Here is a 21,934-nt window from a genome sequence, read left to right as displayed (position 1 = left end):
AGTGCTACATCACTAGCTGGTCAAGTGTGCTGTATCAAGCAGGCAGCTGATGAAACGCCAGTGTCGCCGAAGGTGAACGTAACTTCACTTTTAACTCCCGTAAAAGCCTCGAAATGACGCCATAAATAATCGTCCGAAAATACCGAATACGGTATTAGAGTGACAGAAAATATTTTATGGGCTCTTCAGACCAATTTTAGGCTGATCTTTGTCATTACACGTGCAACAAAAATACTTCAGACAAAAGCGCTGCTCAGAGCGTTTGTCACTTTTCACACTGAATGTCAAGCGCTGTGTGTGTTTTTTTCCTCGCTGTACCATACTCCCCAGCACCGAAAGCCATACAATGTGTCTCACCCAAAAACTCCTTGTTCTGCGCTCACAGGCAGCACACCGCGCCTGATACACGCGGCGCTCGGGGAGCACAGCACAGCTACGACACCTGAGGATGGGCTTATAACAGTCCGAAACCGGTCGTGTGACAATAATTTACAACTGAAGCGGCATTTTTAACCTCTGCATTTAAAGATTACCAAGTAAATATTTGGAAAACTGAATGCACTGCACAGTCTGCGGACAATAGAGTAAAGGATCTGGTGTAGGAAAGACTGAATGCTGAACCATTTACTCCTTAAATATACTTGTTTGTCAGGCAGAGATTGCCCCAAAACATCGACGAAGACACGAAGCTCAAGCTCGTAAGTGGAGAAAGACAAAATTGAAATGATTTAGGGGAAGTACCGAAAATCTTTACATGTATTGTCAAACTGAGATTTGAACCCCTCTTCTTCCTAATACGACTTCAGTGTATTAACAACTGCACTAACTTGGCTTGACACTTTGAATGATTGTAAATAATACTTTAACATATTTTTATCTCTTGTTTTCACCGTTTTCCGACGTAAGTTGTTCCGTGTTGCCCTCGTCGTGATCAAATTGGAAACTGTTGTTATCGATTTGTTATTAATCATCGCCATTAATCGAAATTCAACAGGCCAACCTTACGGTTAATCTGAATAAATGGTATTTGAAAGATATTTCAGGTGCAAAAAGTAGCGGTATTTTACAAAGAAAGCAGTCTGCTCTTCGACTACTGAAAAAACACTCAATGTAGCGAAATTCAAGCTGGGACTCTCCGATTTCCAGTGAACGTGTTTGTCGTCAAGATCTACAGGCTGTCGAGACTAGGCCTTGTTTACACGAACTGTTCACAAACGTATTTTTCAAATGCTTGTCATGCAGAATTATTTTGCCGAGTCGGACGCTTTCTGACACTTAAACTGAATCAGATTCCGTATCCTTGCCGCGTCAGTCGAACGTCACGCGAAACAAGACTCGACAGCTAGCGTTGTCCAAGCTCCGGATAATGAGCGCGGAACGTGGCGCTGTGGCGCGAGTCTCGTAAGGCCGAAAGAGTGCGCCACCGTCGCTCGCGCAACAGGTAGTATGTCGTGCCACACAGCCGTCGTCAGTCGGCGCTGTAGCATTGTATCGGCAGGAGATGGGGTTATACACGCAAGGTAAAGAAAGCTCCGAGCGGCACGACTCGCGATTTCAAAACATTTGTGTGTTGTTGCAAGTTTGTTTACGTAGAAACGCTCCTTCGCTATGGAACGGTTCTTCTATTAACTAACTCGTAGCAACGATTCTGTTACTGCAGAGCAAGCTGTTGCTTAGATTCAAGGCAGTATTGTCTTTCCTTTTGCTGTTAATTTTTAATCCTTGGTGCTTCACACTTAACAGTAGATGACGTGAATAGCTCGATAGAATTGCAGTATGTCGGAAGATTTTGATAACAAATAGATGCCTGACGATTGTTGGTGTGCATACGTAATAGTGTTTTTTGTGTCTTTTTCAGTATATTTTTATATGGATAATTTGCCGCTTGCTGTTATTTAGGAGTGAAAAACAAGTGGCTGATACGTATCTTATCTGAAGTAACAACTGAAGTAGAAAATGAATTATCTTTTTCTTGAACTTTGATACTTTAGCCATTTGTATTTCTTTCAGATTACAGTAATGTCGGCAATATACTCGGACGAAAAGTTTGTCGCCATGTGAAACCAAAGAATTAAGTTATGTATCAATCGTAACGAATCATTAATCTGAGAAAGTAAATAGGGAAAAAACAAAACATTTTCTCAACTTTTACGTTTGAATTACTAAGTAAAGTTACTTATTTTAGTTTGCTCGTTTAATTTGGTTTTGCATTTGTGTGTAAAACACATCTAGGCACGAAGCAGAAGACAAATAAGCGTAATCCTTCTCAAATCAGAGTCTTAGTCTATCTCTATCTATTACACGTTCTTTGTTAGACGTTGATGGTTTTCCTCATGGGAAGACTGTTGTCGACTATATCGACGACGGCGTGCAACTTATCACATTCGTCATGTAAGGATGTTCACAGATTCGTATGTGGGTGCTGATCGCATAGATTCGTTTCTGTTACGATTTGACGTAGTAGGCAAGGGGACGCGGCATGCCTAAAAAGCTGATGCGCATGTTTCCCATTATGTATTAACCACTTGTGTTAACAAGCCTAAGTAGTTTGTGTAGGTTATTGCTTAGTTTTCTATTATGTTACTCCTAGTGAGTCGCAGTTCCACGTAAATGTGAGCACCTGAGTGCCAGTAAACCAGAAAAAAAAGAGTAAGATCTAAGACGTACGGATGTCGATCACTTTCTATCTATCGATTACTTCCTAATACATTCGTTAAGCGTCATGAAGCAGGAGATAACGTGCACATTTTTTGTCGTCGTACGACTTGAAGGACCGTATGTAGGTAATTGAAGATGCTGTCTACATGAATGAGCACGGGTGAAATGGCATGAAGGTCCAAGCAACGGCTTCTGATTTTTACGTGTATGTCGGAGAATAAGGGAACTTAACACATTAATTTACCACAAATATGCCAGAGACAGCAAAATATCAGTTGCACAATCTGAAATGAAAAGAATATCCGCAAGGTGTTGATACTTAAAATAGCTTTCGAATAATCGAGGAAGGTCTCATGAAATGGTTTGTCACGGTTTGGTTTATAGCGGATTATTAGTGGTAGCGAAGGATGTTTCATGGCATCGCTAGTTTTTTCTTTTTCCGGTATATTCTCATATGGATACTACAAATCCCCGTGAACCATCTCTTCTCACCGCATCTTGTGGCACTTGAGTGTGATATATCATAGAGACAATGTGATTGTTTTGTACAATATCGGAAAAAAACTGGTTGTGTATATCTACTAGACAGTTTTGCATCTGTTTTCAAACTTTTCAGGCAACGTGTGATGCAGCCGTATTGAATAACCTGGCTATAGGTGCACGAATTTCGTTCACGCATTTCTTCAGGCCAGTTCGGCGAATATCCCAGTATACTTCAGTATTATTCAAGTATGTCTCACGATAATCGTACGTGCAATTCTTCCACACTCATTTCTTCCATCTGCTATCTCTATTACTAACGTTGTGTATTCGTTTCCCTTCACATTGCCGTGAAATACTACAGCTGTATGTTTGTGACGTAGCTGAGGCGAGAGACTTCTTACTTACGTTGTGCATGAATATTATCATTTCCTCAATTTTTTTCCACTTTATCATTAATTCGTGCGCATTTAACGCAAACTATGATTCTCTAAACTGAACGAAGATATCAACGCCGTTCAGGAATTTTTGTTGGTTACTCAGCGATGTTTTCTTGTGAACAGCAGCACTGTGAGTGGGCAATCGATGTGTACGCTTCTCGCTCTGTGATAGACTCTTCAAACACAGGGAGAGCGCGAACAGCAATGTCACGATTTCTTAGGGAATTGGAGAAAATCATTGTTTCTGATGAATGTTCGTCGACCACAAAATAAAGCAAGAAAGTGATACCGAATACCACAATGTGGGCGATTTGCAGAGAGATGTGAAGCTCTGGTGAGGTGCATAGACGAGAATCTGTGAATGTGATTCTGAGAGATCATGTGTCCAAATATGGTTCAAATGGTTCTGAGCACTATGGGACTTAACATCTATGGTCATCAGTCCCCTAGAACTTAGAACTACGTAAACCTAACTAACCTAAGGACATCACACAACACCCAGTCATCACGAGGCAGAGAAAATCCCTTCATGTGTCCAGGTATAGAAGATTTATAGTGGGAACATTTTTCGCCGTCGCGTGTCATGCATCTACATTTCCAATGTTCTGATTTTTTTTTTTTTTCTGATGTGTAGAGGAGAATAGTGGTACAGCTGTCAGCTTTCCGTAGACGTATCTGTCCGCGGGCTGTGCGCCTTATCATCGTGAGAGCAGATACTAGCCGCTGTCTGCATGACTCACCGTCAGTACCCACTTCCGGAACTTATTGTCTCTAGCCAGTGACTCACACACACCGTCGAAAATATTGCCAGCAGAAAAATCGCCCAGGACAACGTCGTGCGTTTTGTACTCATCTGCAGTCCGTGGGGAGAGGTGTACTCATTTCGATAAGGAAGGTGTGGAGACGACTTTTCTGCATTCGATGCCGTTCTACCGCTATGTTCTTGAGCATGCGGTATCTGGTTCATTGTTATGAGAGAAGTTTTCGAGAGTCACGTCTTTTATGACATTGATAGCCTACTTGTCCAACTGATCTATATTTGTACTCTGTCGCCAGGTTAGGCGCGTCATCGTGGATCAGTTGAGTAATCAGAGGAAGCCATACCACAGCTATTTCCTCTAAATTCCTCCTGTGGTGTGATGAACAACTTTCGTGACAGGCGCAATAAAGCAATAGTTGTATGGCATAACTGGCCTCGTGCGATTCTTTCAATTAGACGCCACTTCGACAGCCTGCATGGCCCGAAAGTATCCCAGTAATCCTGCAGGAGAAAAGTGACCTACAGTTTAACGCGGAACTCAAACCACGTGCCTTTCCTGGCATGTCTTCACGTTATTGAGAGGTGAAGGCTAGAGTATAGGTAGAGTAAAAATTGCTGGTATCCTATCACGTGACCTTTTGGTTGACAGGATTGCTTTACCACTAGACCACCAATACGTCTAGCATGTGTAAAGTGATGTTTGACAGCAGGAGCAAGAGAGGATTTATTTTAAACGTGTATTTATGCTCGATGACACACATACCTATAATCAATCACCAGATGATGAGATTAAGTTCAAAACTCGTACTGAAATACGTGTATAAGAATAAAAAACTTGTAAATAAAGATGTGGTTAATTACGAGCAAATACACAAAAAATTTTCATCACAATAAAGTATGAAAACTAGCCAGTGGAGCATTCGCTTATCTGAGCACACGTGAAGGGGGCGCAGCATTTCACCGATGGAAACACTTATGTTGGCGAGGAAACCAGTTTACTATTTGAATCGCACTCCACGTTGTGAAATGTATCCACACAATACAGCACTCTATTCGAGGTATCTCACAGTCGACCACTGTTTTGTTATTGCCATACACACCTTGTTGTTAGGTGTCGCTTATGTATATTTGCGCATTGACGCACGGCCCAGATGTAACTGGTTGGTCATCATTGAAAAGGAAGGAAGTTCCACTACCAGAATATATCCTGAAAGGATAGCAGAGGTCGTGCTGTACCACTCTGGATGTGAAAACGGTGTGCCGAAGTCATAGATTAAACCGCTAATCTCTCTATTGTGCCTACTCGCATAATGGCGGCTTCATAGCTCCCTAATTCAGAATGGTGGATGAGGAGCCAGAGACAGTTTGCATCCTCTGCACTCTACCTAAAACCTTTAGTAGATAGACTTAATCATTAGACATTGCATGGAGAAGTGTCAGTGGAACTTCTCTATTAGGGCAGTTGAATCTTAACATGGGGATCTCAACCGAATTACTTTACACAGTATATAAAAGCTTAGCCTCGGATCGTGGGGAGAGGGGCTCAGATCCACAAATCCATGTCCAGCTATCTCCTGCTTAATTTTTTCCTTAGTTTCCAAATAATCAGTACAGGAAAAGTTCAAGACTATTTATTGATCTATCCTCGTCCACATAAGTTCGTGCTCCAGCTCTTGTGGCCACGACGTTGACTGCACGGTAATCAGCAGCCCCACTTCCACTGGGGTCTCCCAGTCTGAGACTAGGTCTTCGCTTTACTGTGTTATCAGCGTCTACATATGCTCTGAATGTTGTGAAAATGATCATTTAGAAGTTGAAAGAACTTGGTTTGGGCTTCGTCCTTTTTAAAAATGAAACGTTTTTAGAAAATTGATGATATTATCACGTTCTTGTCTCCTCCACACCTGCTACTTATAGCCGCTGAAGGAATCGTACACAGGTGTGTGTGTGTGTGTGTGTGTGTGTGTTTGTGTGTGTGTGTTTGTGTGTTTGTGTGTGTGTGTGTGTGTGTGTGTGTGTGTGTCGACGCCATGTATCGCTGGCTTTCTCCGCAGCTCACGGAAGCAGTTGGCGCTCCCAGAGTGTGTTCACGGCCGGCGAAAGCGTGACCTTGGCTAGTTCCAAGACTCTTTTCAATATGCAATTCACCTCTCACTCCCACGAACTCCCCTAACTGTAACTCATTTCCCACTTGCCCGTTGTCTCACTGATTGTCATCACCTCTCTGTGTCTGCCATTGTCGCCTGTGTAACAGCCACAGTACCTTTCGTTCTGTCGTACTGGTATGTCTCCTCTCACTGTCAGTGTCTCCCTCTTGCTCTCGCATACTACTTATTCATTCACTCATTCAATCCCACTGCTTCTGTCACTATCTCTCTCTTCCTCTTCCTATTTATCGTTGCCAGACACTCTCAACATCACTAGCTCTCATCAACTTCCACTTTCTCCTTATCTTTATTCCTCTCCCACTGGCATTGTCTCCTTCATTCTTTTCGTAACACAATTACGTCATTATCAATTATGTTCCACTGACACTATGCCCCACACTACCAATGTGTCCTTTGTTTTTTTCTATCCCACAGCCGCTGTCTTATATCTTCCATTATTTTGCTACTGCCATTGGCTCCTTCTCTCTCAACATGACAATCGCGGATATGTTCGCATGACAACATTTTTGGGAAAATTTTTAAAGGTGCTGAGGCAGATACAATAAGGCAGCTGTTACCCCATTTTCCAGTCAATCTTTTTAAATAGAAGCATATTCTCCGTTTTTGCGCCACGTTAGGAACATTTTCACTGGTTCACTCGTTTTTCCCGGCGCAGCAGGACATGTCACCCATACGAAAAGAACTTTATGGGTCAGTAAAATTTTGGCAGTTTACTTATGTAAATTGAAATGACGCAAGACTATTTACCCCTCAAACCGGATCTTACGTGCACAAAAATTTTGCATGTGCATCAGTACTACATGGCGTTCCCAGAAATCTTCTGAAGATGATGGAGAAACTTTACAGTATATTACTTCTCCGTGATACGTCACGTTACAAACTACATTTTCGTTTGTAACAGGATTTTACGCGCATATTTCGCGTGTAGAAGTAGGGTAACTGTGAACCTCAGAAACTGAAAAACGGATAAAGATGTCAAGGAAGTTTTAAAGATTTTTTTCGAGTTCGGGGTTTTAGAATATGTCGTAAAAATTTCAGCCATCTGCTGTGCATACCTGTCTTTAAATCCACGGCTCGGTTTTGGTACCCGAAAACCATGTTTTTCGGGTTTTGTCAGAAACCGCACATGTACTATATGTTGCCTTCGTAAGATCTTTAAGGCGCAACGTAGACTACATAGAACGCAAAACGAACGAACCGATTTGTTGCTTTTTCCTGAGTTGGAGGAAGTGTGTAATATTCAAACTTCGACACTGTGATATAATATGGGTACGGTAATACTATCGTTGTATTGGGTATACAAATGGCCCCTAGCCGAAGGGCTATCCAAAACACTTAATCATATCTTTCCGTCACCAATAGATTCCGAGGTATGAGCCGCGGACAAATCCCGTTTTTATGCACGGCGTTTTGGAACGCATTAACCCTTCAGCAGCTGTAGGTCTGTATACACAGGAGATGCAGACTTGTATACGTTCGCCGTTTGGGTTTTCTACAGTGTTATGGACGTCTGAATGCATCCTGAGGCGCCGTCCTCTCTCACTACTGCGGAGGAATTACTTCCATAACTCGAGTTTCGAGTATTCATGCATACAACGTATATGTCTTACTGCTTTTTGTCATTTTCAGAAAACCTCGTTTCGATATCTTGAACTGTTTGAGATTTGATGATTGTTAGGATCACATAATTCGCGATTTGCAAGGACATGAATGAGCGCGTCGCGCGCGACCTCCCTTCGGATATACGGTAAAACCCAATAACTCGAGAAAGAAATAAGATACTCTTCTGCCGTCAGTTTTAAATAAAATTTCGATATCTCATCGACATCTCATTCAATGCAGGGTATGAGTTAAAATCAACCATACGTAAAGTTTACGCAATGCGTTTTTACTTCTTCGAATTCTTTGAAATTTCGTGCAGTGTTTTACTTAATTTGATGCAGCGCAGTAAGTATGACGGACAGCGAAAAGAAATTGTTTTTTTTTATTGACTGAACGTATCAGACTGTATGATCTGCAAAAATGAAAATTTTTCCTCCAGATGCCGGCCGCTGTGGTCGAGCAGTTCTAGGCGCTTCAGTCCGGAACCACGAGGCTGCTACGGTCGCAGGTTCGAATCCAGCCTCGAGCATGGATGTGTGTACTTAGGTTAGTTAGGTTTAAGTAGTCCTAAGTTCTAGGGGACTGATGGCCTCAGATGTTAAATCCCATAGTGCTTAGAGCCATTTGAACCATTCCCTCCCCCCCCCCTCCCCCCCCCCCTCCCCCCCCCCCCCCACACAATAGTTGTCGAAAAATCGGATGATAAATATTTCATATCGGCCAGAACGCAGTCTCTCAGCACAGGTACCAGCGTTCGGCCCCAGCGCGGAATTGAGAGAGCTCGTCTGTAGCAAAAAAAGTTTCACTGGTGCATGCTGTCGCAAGCGTACCGATCTCTCACTAGCGACGTGTACGTGCTTTTAGAAATGAAGCCCTTTGTTCTCTTTATAGATGTTTTATGGTGATAAATAAGAATGCCTCTTGTTTAGAAAATATTTACTCACATCCGCGGTTGTTAAGAAGACAATTTGCATGTGTGTGTTTTCACTGAGTGTGTGCACGGTAGATGGTCGAAGTTTCGTAAGAGTTCCTAATTGTACCTTGTGCTATCGCCTCTCATCATACTGAACAGGACAGAATATTTTTCACTACAGTCGTGCTGTTAACGTGGTATAGATAAAACCGCTAAAAGTTTCCACACCTATTTCCAGTGGTTATGTACGACTTCATACACAACAGTAAGGAGAAGTGGGCTATAGACTGGTGTGACAACTGTCATCGTTGGAATGATTAATAAACATGATATCAAAATAGATAGGTTTACTTAACTTAGAGTTCTCCAAGTGAATGAATACTCGATACAAATACTGCATAAAGAAACAGAGCCCAGCTCATCAGTATCAAGGAAGGGTCTTGCTGTACTAAGCACGAACTATGGTAGTGGAGCCGTGACTAGATGGCTTCTGTGTAGCATCGCATAGCGATGTGGGTCCGAGTGCGAGTGGCTGAACAGCTGTCGCAGGACGTCCTCTACCGCGGCAGCAGAGGGCGCTCATGGTATAGAGACTCTGGAGGTGTGGCTCAGCAGTCGTGCTTCATTGGGTCCGCCGGATTCCAAGCAACCACTAGCAATGTTAGATGGAAACTTGCTATGACGCCCGTGGTGTGGTATCGATACGTGATACCACACTAACTGCAATATGAAAAGTGACAACAGGGTAACTTTCGGTTGTGTGTGGCAAGTTAAAATTGTGTGCCATACCTGTACTCCAACAGAGATACGTGTCTTTCACGACCTCAGCACTGGTAGTCACCCCACCTGAGCATGTCCGAACGACTGACTTGACGCTCCAATTTTCATTATATCCTTCCCCGTTCCTTTGGAACTTCGCAGAAGCTCTTTCATGTTACTTGGGGTAGCACCTCCATATTGCAAGTTAAGTTCCGAATGCACTGCCTAGTCCAGTGGACAGTTATAGTTTGTCGCTCTGCAAAAGAGATGATTTTCACCTGTGTGATGGATAATAAGAGAGTGTGACTGGCGCTTCAGAGTCCTCTGTTTTGATAGCTGAAAACATGCCAGAAATCGGATCTTTTGTAAGCTTCAAATGTCGAGTTATTATTGTCATCACCAGTAAACGAAATAGATGGAAACAGAGTATCTGTGCTTAGTAAGTTAACCTTCTTGGTAAGATGCTGTTTTAACGGCTGAAATCAGATGCCTTCAGAGTTGTCTTACCAGAAATTGTTTGCCATCAACATTTCTTAACTTGCCTCACCAAATTCTGAGAGAAAAAAAAAAAATTAATCCACCGCAAGCATTCCAGCTACGTACTATGGGTTATGTTACCATACAAAGGATCCTTCGCGTCTTTGATTGTTTTCCTTTTTCTGCTTGGTCATCACTCTTCTGCTGGTCCGATGCGGCTCGCCACACATTCCTCCCAGAGTAGCACTTACACCCAACATCCTCAATTATTTGTAGGATATAGTATAATACTACCTTCGGCTACAGTTTTTACCCTCTAGAGCTCCCTCAAGTACTCCTTCCTGTCTTAACACATCAGCTGTCATCCTGTCCCTTCGTCCCTCGCTGATTCTGCAGAGAGCCGCCTCTTATCGGTCCTAATTTTCAACATTTATAGCAATACATTTCAAACCCTTCAATTCTCTTCTTCCGGTTGCCCAAAGTCCGTGAATCACTTCCGCACAGTATTCCACTCTTCTCAAATTAAAGATCCATGTTTGATAGCAGTAGACTTGTTTTGGCCAGGAATGCCCTCTTTGTCTCTGACAGTCTGCATATCACTTCCTCGCTTCATTCGTCATACGTAACTAGGATGGCAGAATTCCTTCACTTCGTCTATTTCATGGGCCCCAATTTCGATGTTACGTTTACGGCTAACCTCATCTCCGCTACCCAATACCTTTGTCTTCCTTCGGTTCAGTCTCAATCCTTAGTGTGTGCTCAGTAGTGTGTTCATTCTATTCCACAGGTCCTGCAGTTCTTCTTCACTTTTGCTGAGGATAACAATGCCACCAACAAAACTTACTGATATATTTTCACCCCGAATTTTAATCCCACGCTTGAACGTTTGCTTCTTCGACGCATAGGTTGAAGAGTACGGCGGAAGACTACGTCTCTGTCGTACACCCTATATAATCCGAGCACTTCATTCTTGCCTTTCCATTCTAATTTTTGCTTCTTTGTTCTTGAATTCATACACCTATATTATAATATGTCCGCCCCGATAGCTGAGTGGTCAGCGTGACGGATTGCCGTCCTACGGGCGAGCAGGTCGCCCAATGTGGCGTCGAATGTAATAAGACCTGCACCAAGGCGGCCAGACCTGCCCCGTGAGGGGCCTCCCGGCCAATGACGCCAAACGCTCATTTCCATTATAACATTGTAGGTCGGTGATTTATGTTGTTCCCAAATACCTCGAAAAGTTCTTGACTGATTTACTTGTGATTTTTACACAATTTTCTGATAGACATTTGGACGTACTTGGACAATAAATAGTTTTATAAACAATGAACTACAGGTTTTCTGTTAAAAACGACTGAGAGAAAGAAAATGCTGTGCTGTGAAAACTTGCAGTTACGTTTTCTTTCTCGCAGTGAGTTTTAACTACGATAGCAGTGTATTTAAACCGTAAGACTCATAGGTTTCCAATATTCGTATTTTTTCTCCTTACATATAATTTTAAACAAATATTGGACACAGTGTGTTGTTTTTCGTTTTCTTCGTGTTGTTCGGTTTTAATTGAAAACAGGAACATCGTATTTGTGGCTTTTCGGCTAATGATTAGAATACTAGGGTGCAATCTGGTTCTTCCGAACTTGTTAATCCCACCCGTTCGCAGATTCAAACTATGGGGATCACTATCATTGAAGCTATTTTCCTCACAGGTCCAATAGCTGGGAGGGATCTCTCACACCCCGTATACCAACGATTCCAGTCGATTTACCCATTCGTTTTATGCCATAAAATTCCCAATTAGTGTTTAGTTTGCAATAACAATAAAAAAGCTTAAGCTTAGAGAGAGCACGGAAGAGGATATGGACAGAAAGGAAGCGCAGGAGGAGGAGATGGAGAGAGGGGAAAGGGGGAGGAGGGGATATGTATGTATCTCACACACACACACACACACACACACACACACACACACACACACACACACACACACACACAGAGAGAGAGAGAGAGAGAGAGAGAGAGAGAGAGAGAGAGAGAGAGAGGGGGGGGGGGAGGGAGGGGGGGGGAGGATAAACCGTAAGAATGTCTTGATTTTTCTTTACCTCAGAACGACCTCGCTCGTGCCTTTGCATTTCCTAAATCCAAACTGACTGTCAGCTAATGGATCCTCAGATTTCAACCTCGACTATTGGCGCTAATTATTTGACAAAATAATGGATCTTAACAAGAGGCGTTCTTAACTTATCTAGGTGAGGTAGTCGCGTGGCGAGGTTCGGCTAGCTCACGGCCCCTCTCGTTCACGAAGTTCCAACGAAGGACGCGCGCGCCACCTACCCGTACGCCCGTCTGACCGGTTTTCCACTTGCCGTCGTGGAAATGCGCACAGTGGTCGTGACTTGGCAAAACCCGCGCCTTGCTGCACGCTCATCGTGAGAAAGCATTCTCAAAGCAAACTTGCTGTGTCATGGTGATTGTATTTTTAGAAATTTGCACAGATATTGCTAATGTCACCTTACAGTGCGTATTAGTTTGCTGTGAAAAATTCCGAATTTTTTTCTGTAGTAAACATTTATGTCCGTAAAAGAAAATAAAAAGAATTCTTAGTGTAAGCCATAAGGACTGCAGTGCTCCCGTAGATGGCGTTGAAATATCAGGCGAAATACAAAGGTAACTTCAGGTCAGGAAACGCATATGTGTAATGATTATCCTAACGGATGAGGAGAAAATTTCTTGGAATTGACAGTAATGACGTCAACAACACATCTTTCAACGTTTTCCGTAAAAAAGAAAAAAATTGCGGAGTGCAATTCTTTAAGATCTGAAACATGCGCCTCTTTAACTGCCAGAATCTTCACATTGGACTCCAAGCGTCGTCCAGGCCATCGATATCTTACATATTAATAGTTGGAAAACAAGTGAATTATCGAAAAAGTTTTACTTCAGATCCCTCTGTTCCATCGTTAACGAAGTACATTAAATTCTCGTGACAGTGGAGAATGTTTTTATAATCCGAGACTTTACTGGACTATTTATTTATTAATCTTTTATTTTTTCACCAGCTGCTTCACAAGACTTGGATATGTTTCACCAGTTGTTGCTTCACATTTTGGATGATAAACGATCAAATAAATTTCTTTTTGCATCCGAAAATGTGCTGACCCATAAGCTTCCTGCCACATGAAAGTACAGGGTGTCCCACAAGAACACCGATAAACTTACGCGATTGATTCCTTACACCAAAACAAGACAAAATAAACTAGTAAATAAGGGCTCCAAAGCGCATACCTTAAGAAATTTGAGCACCAGCTCGTCTTCTACTGCAAGCTCTTTGTTTTCGTATTGTGGGAGGAGGTAGCATGGACCAAAACAAGAAAAAGTGTAGTAAGCATGGGCTGTAAAACAAATACCTTAAGAACCATGAGCACTTCAGTAGAAGAGGTGTTTCACACTAGCGAAGAAGAAAAAGTGCTCTAGCTCGTAAGGTACACTTTTCAGAACCCTTGTTTACTTACCATTTTTTTATTTATTTCTGTGTAAGGAAACTGCCCCTAAAGTCTGTCGGCATTTTTCTTAAGGCACCTGTACATTTACATTTCCTGTTGTACAAAAGTGGTACTTATCCACAGTATCTTATCCACATACGAAATCAATTAAATCTATTTTAAAACTGACCAGGTATTGTCCCCATATTGCACAGTGCTTGCTCACAGATAAATCTTTATGTACAGTATACTCTGCTTTCTTATTACATGCGTATGACGTGACCTACTTGATACACTTTTAGTCGCCAGTCAACTCATACCTAGTCGTTCACTTCTGCGATGTTTTGATCTGCGAGTTAAAGAGAAGTATGACTCCTTCTCGTTCATTAGACCATTTCGTAACTGTTGGAAATGGAGTAGATTCATATAATCTTTCACTAACTTTGCGTTCCCGTAGACTACAAAACGTAAACAACAAAGACCTTCTTGATGGCAAGGTATTCAAATACTAGATCGGCACACGATACTACATAAAGTCCTACATACAATTCTATTTCCCAGGTGAAACCGTCACTTGATTTACGTTATCGCTCAACACGTACTAATATCCAGAATAAATCTTGACTCTGCAGAGGGGTGCCCGCAGTATTGAAATTCTGTGTATTGAAATGTTGGGACTCTACCGGGATTCTTCCGTTTCGCCAGCAACTGCAGCTATCGTTTCTTCCAGGAGTGCTAGAACAGGAAGATACACTGCCTGATCAATAGTTTCCGAACATCCATATTACTGGACATTAATATAGGATGTGTATACTCTTCGCCTCGAACGTCTTCATCTCTGCTGGGGATATTTTCAGTGAGGTGCATGAATGAATGTCTACGGAGGAATGGCAACCTATTCTTCTTCAAGAGCCGAAATGAGAAAAGGTAGTGACGGTCCGACATCTGAGGTCCAGAGCGAAATCTAATTTATAATTCATCCCAAAATGGTTCCATTGAGTTCAGCTCGGGACTCTGAGTAGACCAGACCATAGCAGGCAGGAATGGTCCTGCGTATACACCATTGCCTCGCAGGTGCTGCTTCGACAGTATACAATGTCACTCTGATATATACAGTCGTCGTTTCCGAACTTTTCTTCTACTGAACGCAGTACACAGTGCTGCAAAATGTGTTCGTATCCTTTCGTATTTAGCGTCTTCATAAACTCAGTAAGTTGACATGTTAACCGTGGAAAAACACCCCCATACTATAACGCCACCGGCTCCCTGTTTCACTGTTGGCACTAATCGTGACGGCAGGTAATTTTAACCTAGCAGTAGCTACAGAAATGTGTGCCTTATGACCAGGTGCTCGATTCTTGTACCCTATTCTTTTTAACTCCATAGTACTGTCATTGTGCTATCTGGGTTGCAGGTAGCACTTCCGAACTCACGATTGGCTTCTTCCATTGATTTCATACGATCTTTTTACAACCACCCTCCGCAATGATCACCGAGCGAGGTGGCGCAGTGGTTAGCACACTGGACTCGCATTCGGGAGGACGACGGTTCAATCCCGTCTCCGGCCATCCTGATTTAGGTTTTCCGTGATTTCCCTAAATCGTTTCAGGCAAATGCCGGGATGGTTCCTTTGAAAGGGCACGGCCGATTTCCTTCCCAATCCTTCCCTAACCCGAGCTTGCGCTCCGTCTCTAATGACCTCGTTGTCGACGGGACGTTAAACACTAACCACCACCACCACCTCCGCAATGATCGACGGTGCCTGTTCGTCATCACATGAGGTCTGCCTGGCCTTGGTTTAGCTGCTTGCTATTGCTCCTTCGTATTCCCCCATCAGTCACACCAACAATTGCCCCGTGAAACTTCAGAAGGACTGTCACGTCCCTGATGGATTTCTCATTTAGGTGATATCCAATCGCAAATCCGCGTCCGAAGTCACTGAGCTCGCCTGAGTGGTCCGTCCTGCTGTCAATGCGTCGCAACTGACAACACAGTGATCCCAACCTCCTTGCACAGTTCCGTGTCTGCGTCTCGTGGCATCTAGTGGTCAATACCGCATTACGTAGGGGTGTCAGTATACTTGTGATTAGTGTATTTGGGAGAGCGTCTGCCAAATTTGGGCAGTAGGAGAGAAGCACTGGTAGAATTTGAAGCTCTGAGGGCGAGTCGTGAATCGTGCTGGGATATCAGAGTGGCGCAGAGTACAGCCCGCGAAAGGCAAGGTTTAATTAGTCCTGCCCAGGTGCACAGTTCCACTCTGCCAGGACATTTCACGTACCAACGTAATAAAATATATATATATATATATATCTCGAAGATGTGGACAACCATCTATGTGCGAGGCCGAGAAACTGGATGGCAAAATAACTTTACTTGGTCCTTTCCGTCGTAATAGGGAGACTGGAAATGTTTGTTCCAGCATTTTATTGACTGACTTGGTATTCTTTGCATGGGCTGTGCATCTCTCTTCTTGCGGTCTGACTACAAAAAAAAAAATCTTTATCGTATCACATTTGTCAATCTTCCCGTTATCGGATTATTACTTCTCTTGCCGTAGGTGGATTAGATATAAGCCTTCATTTTACTGGCGGAGAATTAATCAAATAGTTTGTAGATAAAATTATCTGTTGTGGTGGACTCTTGCAGGGAGCTGGTAAAACTGTCTAGTTTACAGTGTTACAGTGGACGACAGATGTCTAATATTTGTTACCTGTGTACTACTACCTCCCAATGTTCCTACTACTACTTTCTGTGTAAATCTGTCGCCCCCCCCCCCCCCCCCCCCCCCCCACACACACACACACACACACACACACACACACACACACACACACACACACACACACACACACACGGAACCAGCCCGCATTCGCCGAGGCAGATGGAAAACCGCGGATTCGTGTCGGGGATCGGCACGCCTTCCCTCTCGGGAAGCAGCGCGTTAGACCGCGCAGCTAGGCAGGCGGGCCATTTTCATTATACTTTCACATAAATTATACCATTAGTAATTTCAATCGACTACGAAGTCATCAGATGATCTGCTTAAAAAAATATATATATATATATATATATATATATATATATAATAGGAGGAACTAAATTACAAGTGAAACTAGCTACTAGACATAACCATATGTTCTTGGAACACGTTACGTGATAATTCAACTGGAGGTCTGGAGAGACACCATGTAAACATATCCGCGGTGTAACTGTTTAAAGTGGAGGCTACAGCTGACTCTCGGTATATCAAGTTGGTATGTCTTGAATTTCAAATATAAGATAAATAATATTCACAACGTATAATTGATTTTGAGAGAGAAAGCCTTTTCAGATTGAAAACTAGTAAAAAAAAAAAAAAAAAAAAAAAAAAAAAAACCTAACTGCTGACGTGGATCAGGTAGTCGTTCACCAGGAACAGGATAATTGACGCCCACCTGCAGACGCGATCTGCTCCTTGTAAGTGGCGGTCGCGTGTGTACGCCAAAGTGCCGGCATGAAAGTTACTATCAGACAATAGCGAGCAAGTAGAAAAAGGAAACCAACACAAAGAGACATCAAAACAGACCAGGCAACACTTACAAAAAGTTTTTATTCTGGAAATATCTCTAAATTTAACAGATGTATTTCAAATAAGTAAAAATTTCAAGCTGTTGGGAGGATTCAAACTCATCCTTCAGGGACATAATGACAGATATCAAGATGTCCTTGATACTTTCATTTTTTAAATAACTAAAATTCTGTTCATTTGCGGGTTAATATTTTAACGTATTCCAGTCCTATAATTATGACTTGGTAATAAGTCCGAAACTGGTAATGATAACTGTTGAGTGACATGAGGCTGAAATATTTAACGAGAAAAATTAAAAGATGGTCACTGTGTTTCTTAAAGGCTGTATGCTTGTTCTCCTGGAAATAGGTTAGGTTCCTGAAAGCAGAAACTTTTCATTAATATTAGAAATGAAACTGATGTCATTTCACAGGGAAGGAAAACTTAAGCCTTACGTTTCATCGAAAAACCCGGGTGGAAGTAGTAGTTCCGCCGGCTGTGTTCCTTTTGAAGGACTGATTAAAAGAAACTGCGGGTGAGATGAGGTACGTGAGAGATTTTGTAGGCGCATATTCCGAATGAGAGTCCAACCTCAGTTACTGCTTCGCCACGGTTGGACTTTCTTTTGCAGGTTTTGTTAATCGCTGTTTATTAATCTCTGGCGAGAATGGTTTAATAAACTAAAGTGAATTGGTGATTGTTAAATTCGTTACCTGTCAGTATGCGAAACATTCAGGAAAAAAAATTAAACCAAGTAGTAGTTAACAACCAGAATGTCATTGTTTCTACACTAATCCATTGATTGAATACTTGTACACAAGGGACTAACTCAAAACTATTCCGAATTCGTAAGTCAAAGGAGACAGTTCTACATATAGACAAAAATCGAAGACGGTATCAAGATCGTCAATGTAGGCTGTACCACTCACCTTTTCTACATTTAAGTGTGGAATTGTACTTTCATTACATCGTAAGAATCATTTCTAGTTACTGCCCTCAATATCATGAGGAACAAGTCAGAAGAACAAATCGATCAGAGGATCAAAGTTAGCTATCAATGGAGTTACTTAAACGTCCACTGACATCCAGGATGTTGAGACGTAACAGCCCACTGAAACCGATTGAAAAACATTTTTCGACCATAAACAGAAATTTCTGACGTAAATACTATAAAGGTGTAGGTAAACATGAACTTGTGGGATGGATATAAAGAAGCCAGTTACTACATAATAATTGTATTGAAGGGTGTAGGTCCTGTAATTGGTAGGAATATTCTCCGAAGCATGAATCTTCTGTAATCAATAAAAATAATCAATGTGTTGTTAACCCTCGATACCTAAGCGTTTGTAGACGCTTAAGTTATTACACACGCTAAAATTCACTCATACGTTTTATATATAAGAGTCAGTATAATTAATGAAATGTTGTGCTAATTCTGAGAGATGAGTTTTCTTTGTTATTTCATTGAAAACCACTTACGACAATACAGTGCATTGTTAAAGAACATTATATATATTAGTGCCAGCCATGTTGGAATAGTAGCGCAGTACTTTGTGATTTTGGATGGAAAGCATATAGCTTGTTCAGCAAGATTCATTTTCAGTATTGTAAGTATGTTAGAAATTGAGTTTTTATAAAGGAGGTTGGATTTTTAAAAATTACCATAAACAATATTCTGAAACTTAATACTTGATTATTCATTTGACTTCGGTCTATTTACAGTTGTTGTTTACGAATCCAGGACTATGGCTGTGACAGATAATATGGATGTGAGTACAAACCCCGATTTTAATTTTAACTAGAAACAAGAAACGTTGCAATGTTATACACAGAGCACTAGGTAACGGAGACAGTAATGTGATGGGAAAGTGCCTGCAATCTTTTTAAAAGCTTGCGTCGTAACATTGGACTGAAGTGGCCAGAGAAATCACAGAAAACCTGTATCAGGATGGCTAGAAGGATCTTAAGGCTCTGCTCTTCCCGAATAGTTTCATTGTGTTTATTGCGTGTCAATTCTCGCTCACTTTTGGCTGTCGATTCCTGCGCAGTATCAGCTGCCTCATCTCGCATGTCGAAAACAGAACAGACAAAGTACGTAATGGCAGATGCTTGACAGTGTAGATGAAACCGCGCGGACACCGGTAGCCAACCTGTTGAGCTGGCCGTGCTAATCAAACCACAGCCGGCGGAAGGCAAAGTGGCAGCGGCGTCACTTCCGCATCAGGAAGTGACGTGAACGCGGTGGGCTTCTAGAGAATCCCTCGCTGCCAAGCTGATGCAAGCGTTCTGCATAATCTGTTATGCGCAAGCGTCCTTCCCTTATGGCCGGAGCATGCTTCCGCTCTTTGCTTCTACGTCTTGCAGAATATCTGGTCCCTACCGAGCGATTGCTACAGGTGATAAAATTAATTTCCGTTGGTCCGCTTCAGCAAGAGGTGTGTCATTAATTTCTACCTGCGGCAATACTTTGCATATACGTGAAGGAACAAAATTTCACCGCAGTATGGAGTAAATGTTCAACTGTAGGTCACCCTCTAAAACTGCCCCGTGAGCGTGTTTATACACTTGAGCAAGGCAATGCCATAGTGCGACAAATATCACCATGTGTAGTGGGAGCACTGTGGCACTCTTCGTGTTTGGTGACAGTTTACTTTTATTTCAAAGAATATGTGGGAAAGTATGTAAGGAAGAGAATAATTGAGAAACGTTACCAGGTTCTTGGAAAGCCACTCCAGTGCGTCAGTTCAGAGTTAAGATACTAATTTCTCTGCTGTGATTCATCCAAGGATTGTCCGCAGCTCGTGGTCTCGCGGTCGCGTTCTCGCTTCCCGAGCACGGGATCCCGGGTTCGATTCCCGGCGGGGTCAGGGATTTTCACCTGCTTCGAGATGACTGGGTGTTTGTGTTGTCCTCATCATTTCATACTCATTCATGAATGTGGCGAGATTGGACTGAGCAAAGGTTGGGAATTCGTACGGACGCTGATAACCGCGCGGTCGTCATCATCATCATCATCATCATCATCATCCAAGGCTTACAATCGTGACATGTACACGTCCTGGATATGCAGCATGCTGAAGTACACTTCCTGTGCATGTCTGTAGTAAAATATGGAGTCAGGAAGAGGTGTTGCGGAAAAGACAATTCAAGTAGAATAGAGACAGATGATTTACAGTAGGTTTGCTACTACCTTAACTTTAGTCTACTATGCGGTATGTTCAGAACGGCCTAAAATTAGTTTGGGGCTTATTAAGTTCTAAAAGGTTCTAGAGCTGGTGGAACAATGACGTCACTCAGGAGTGGGATGCGCGGTTATTCTTAACTCTATCGTACGCTGGTGATTAAAAGCATACTTCGCGCATCATTGACTAGACGACTGGGGACTGTTGGGAGGACATAACACTGCTTTTAGATTTAGTCGAATAATCGTGTCCAGATCTCATCTCATGAGTTCCTGAGATCACGAAAACCTAAAAGTTTGCACGACAGGGCCTACACATCTGGAAAAGAGGAACAGTTTGCTCCTGAGTTTATAAACTCACTCTCTGATCTAAAATTGCGAATCTTTGTGCTACAAAGGCGATGTTAACAGCAAGTGGGGCACGCTTGTTTAGCTGAGTGGTAACGTGCTTGCCTCCTGTGAAGCGAGTCCGACCGGGGTGGAGTTGTCTCCGCTCGTGGTCTGGGCGCTTTCTTGTATTCATCATCATATCATCCTCGTCACCGGCATGCAAGTCGCCCAATATGGCGTCGATTGAAATAAGACTTCCACTCGGCGGCCGAACTTCCCCGGATGGTGCCTCCCGACCAACAATGCCATACTTTTTTTTTCTTTTTTCTTCTTCCCGGGGGGGGGGGGGGGGGGGGGGTTGAAAGTGCTCATTAATCTCTCACATTAATCAAACAGCATCTGGATAAAGTAACTAACTTTTCTGACAGTATCTCATAGTCTGCTTCGAAGGGTGCTTCAGCCCAATAGCTCAAAACATGTATACGTTAAGACCTTACCACTGAAGCTAGGCGTCAGCGGTGCGAGCGGTGCTACCTATACAAGTTAGCTCCTTACGGACACCATAACTCTAACGAAACAACTGCAAAAATAACATTGGCCGTTGTAAAAACCACTTTACTTACCAACTGCAAAAATTTGCCACCTATATATTAGTGACTGAGGATTAGTATGTTCGCACGGTTTTTTAAAAAGATACGACCGAAATAACTTTTCCGTACGATATATAATTTTGGTACTATAATGGAACATCAAACACTTGACAAACAGCACTTTGTCGATACATTATACTGGGAAAACAGTAAAGAGAAATTTTCTTACTTGGGCAGTTGGAGAGCTGGAATTTGTCGTTTGTGCAGGTGCACAACAGCGAGTTTAAAAGACTGTTAGAATATTATGGTACCGGACTCGTGTTCTGAAGTAAGCTATGGAGCTATCAGCTGCGAAATTCCCATGAATGGAAGTGTCAAAAACTGTTCGTAAATACACGTGCGTCGTCAGCACACAGTGACCTTTAGACATTAGCGCCCCGCCCTCCTCACTTCAGATCCGCAGTGTCTGGTTCTGAGCACAAGTGTTTTGGTGGGTGTGTTTTGCTGTACGTAATCTTCCATCACTGCTTATCACGCTAACTTCGTCAGCGCGTAG

The 21,934-nt window shown here is 42.5% G+C and overlaps 1 protein-coding gene across 8 annotated transcripts in view; it reads left to right on the top strand.

Moving 5' to 3' along the window:
* LOC124615342 (hepatocyte nuclear factor 4-gamma) overlaps nucleotides 1-21,934 on the top strand; it is a 695,490-nt gene that overhangs the window by 621,663 nt on the left and 51,893 nt on the right. Inside the window, exon 1 of one of the 8 annotated variants that reach the window (XM_047143148.1) lies at nucleotides 1,464-1,520. The exons of the other annotated variants lie outside the window; for them this stretch is intronic. Coding sequence (XP_046999104.1) covers nucleotides 1,502-1,520 — 19 coding nt within the window. The 5' untranslated portion in view covers nucleotides 1,464-1,501. Of the gene's footprint in view, nucleotides 1-1,463; nucleotides 1,521-21,934 lie in introns of those variants that run through there. 8 annotated transcript variants of the gene reach the window in all.

This window comes from Schistocerca americana, chromosome 5 (assembly GCF_021461395.2).
Source record: "Schistocerca americana isolate TAMUIC-IGC-003095 chromosome 5, iqSchAmer2.1, whole genome shotgun sequence".
Lineage (NCBI taxonomy): Eukaryota > Metazoa > Arthropoda > Insecta > Orthoptera > Acrididae > Schistocerca > Schistocerca americana.
Note: the sequence above shows the minus strand (reverse complement) of the source record. Positions and strands in the feature narration are given on the sequence as shown.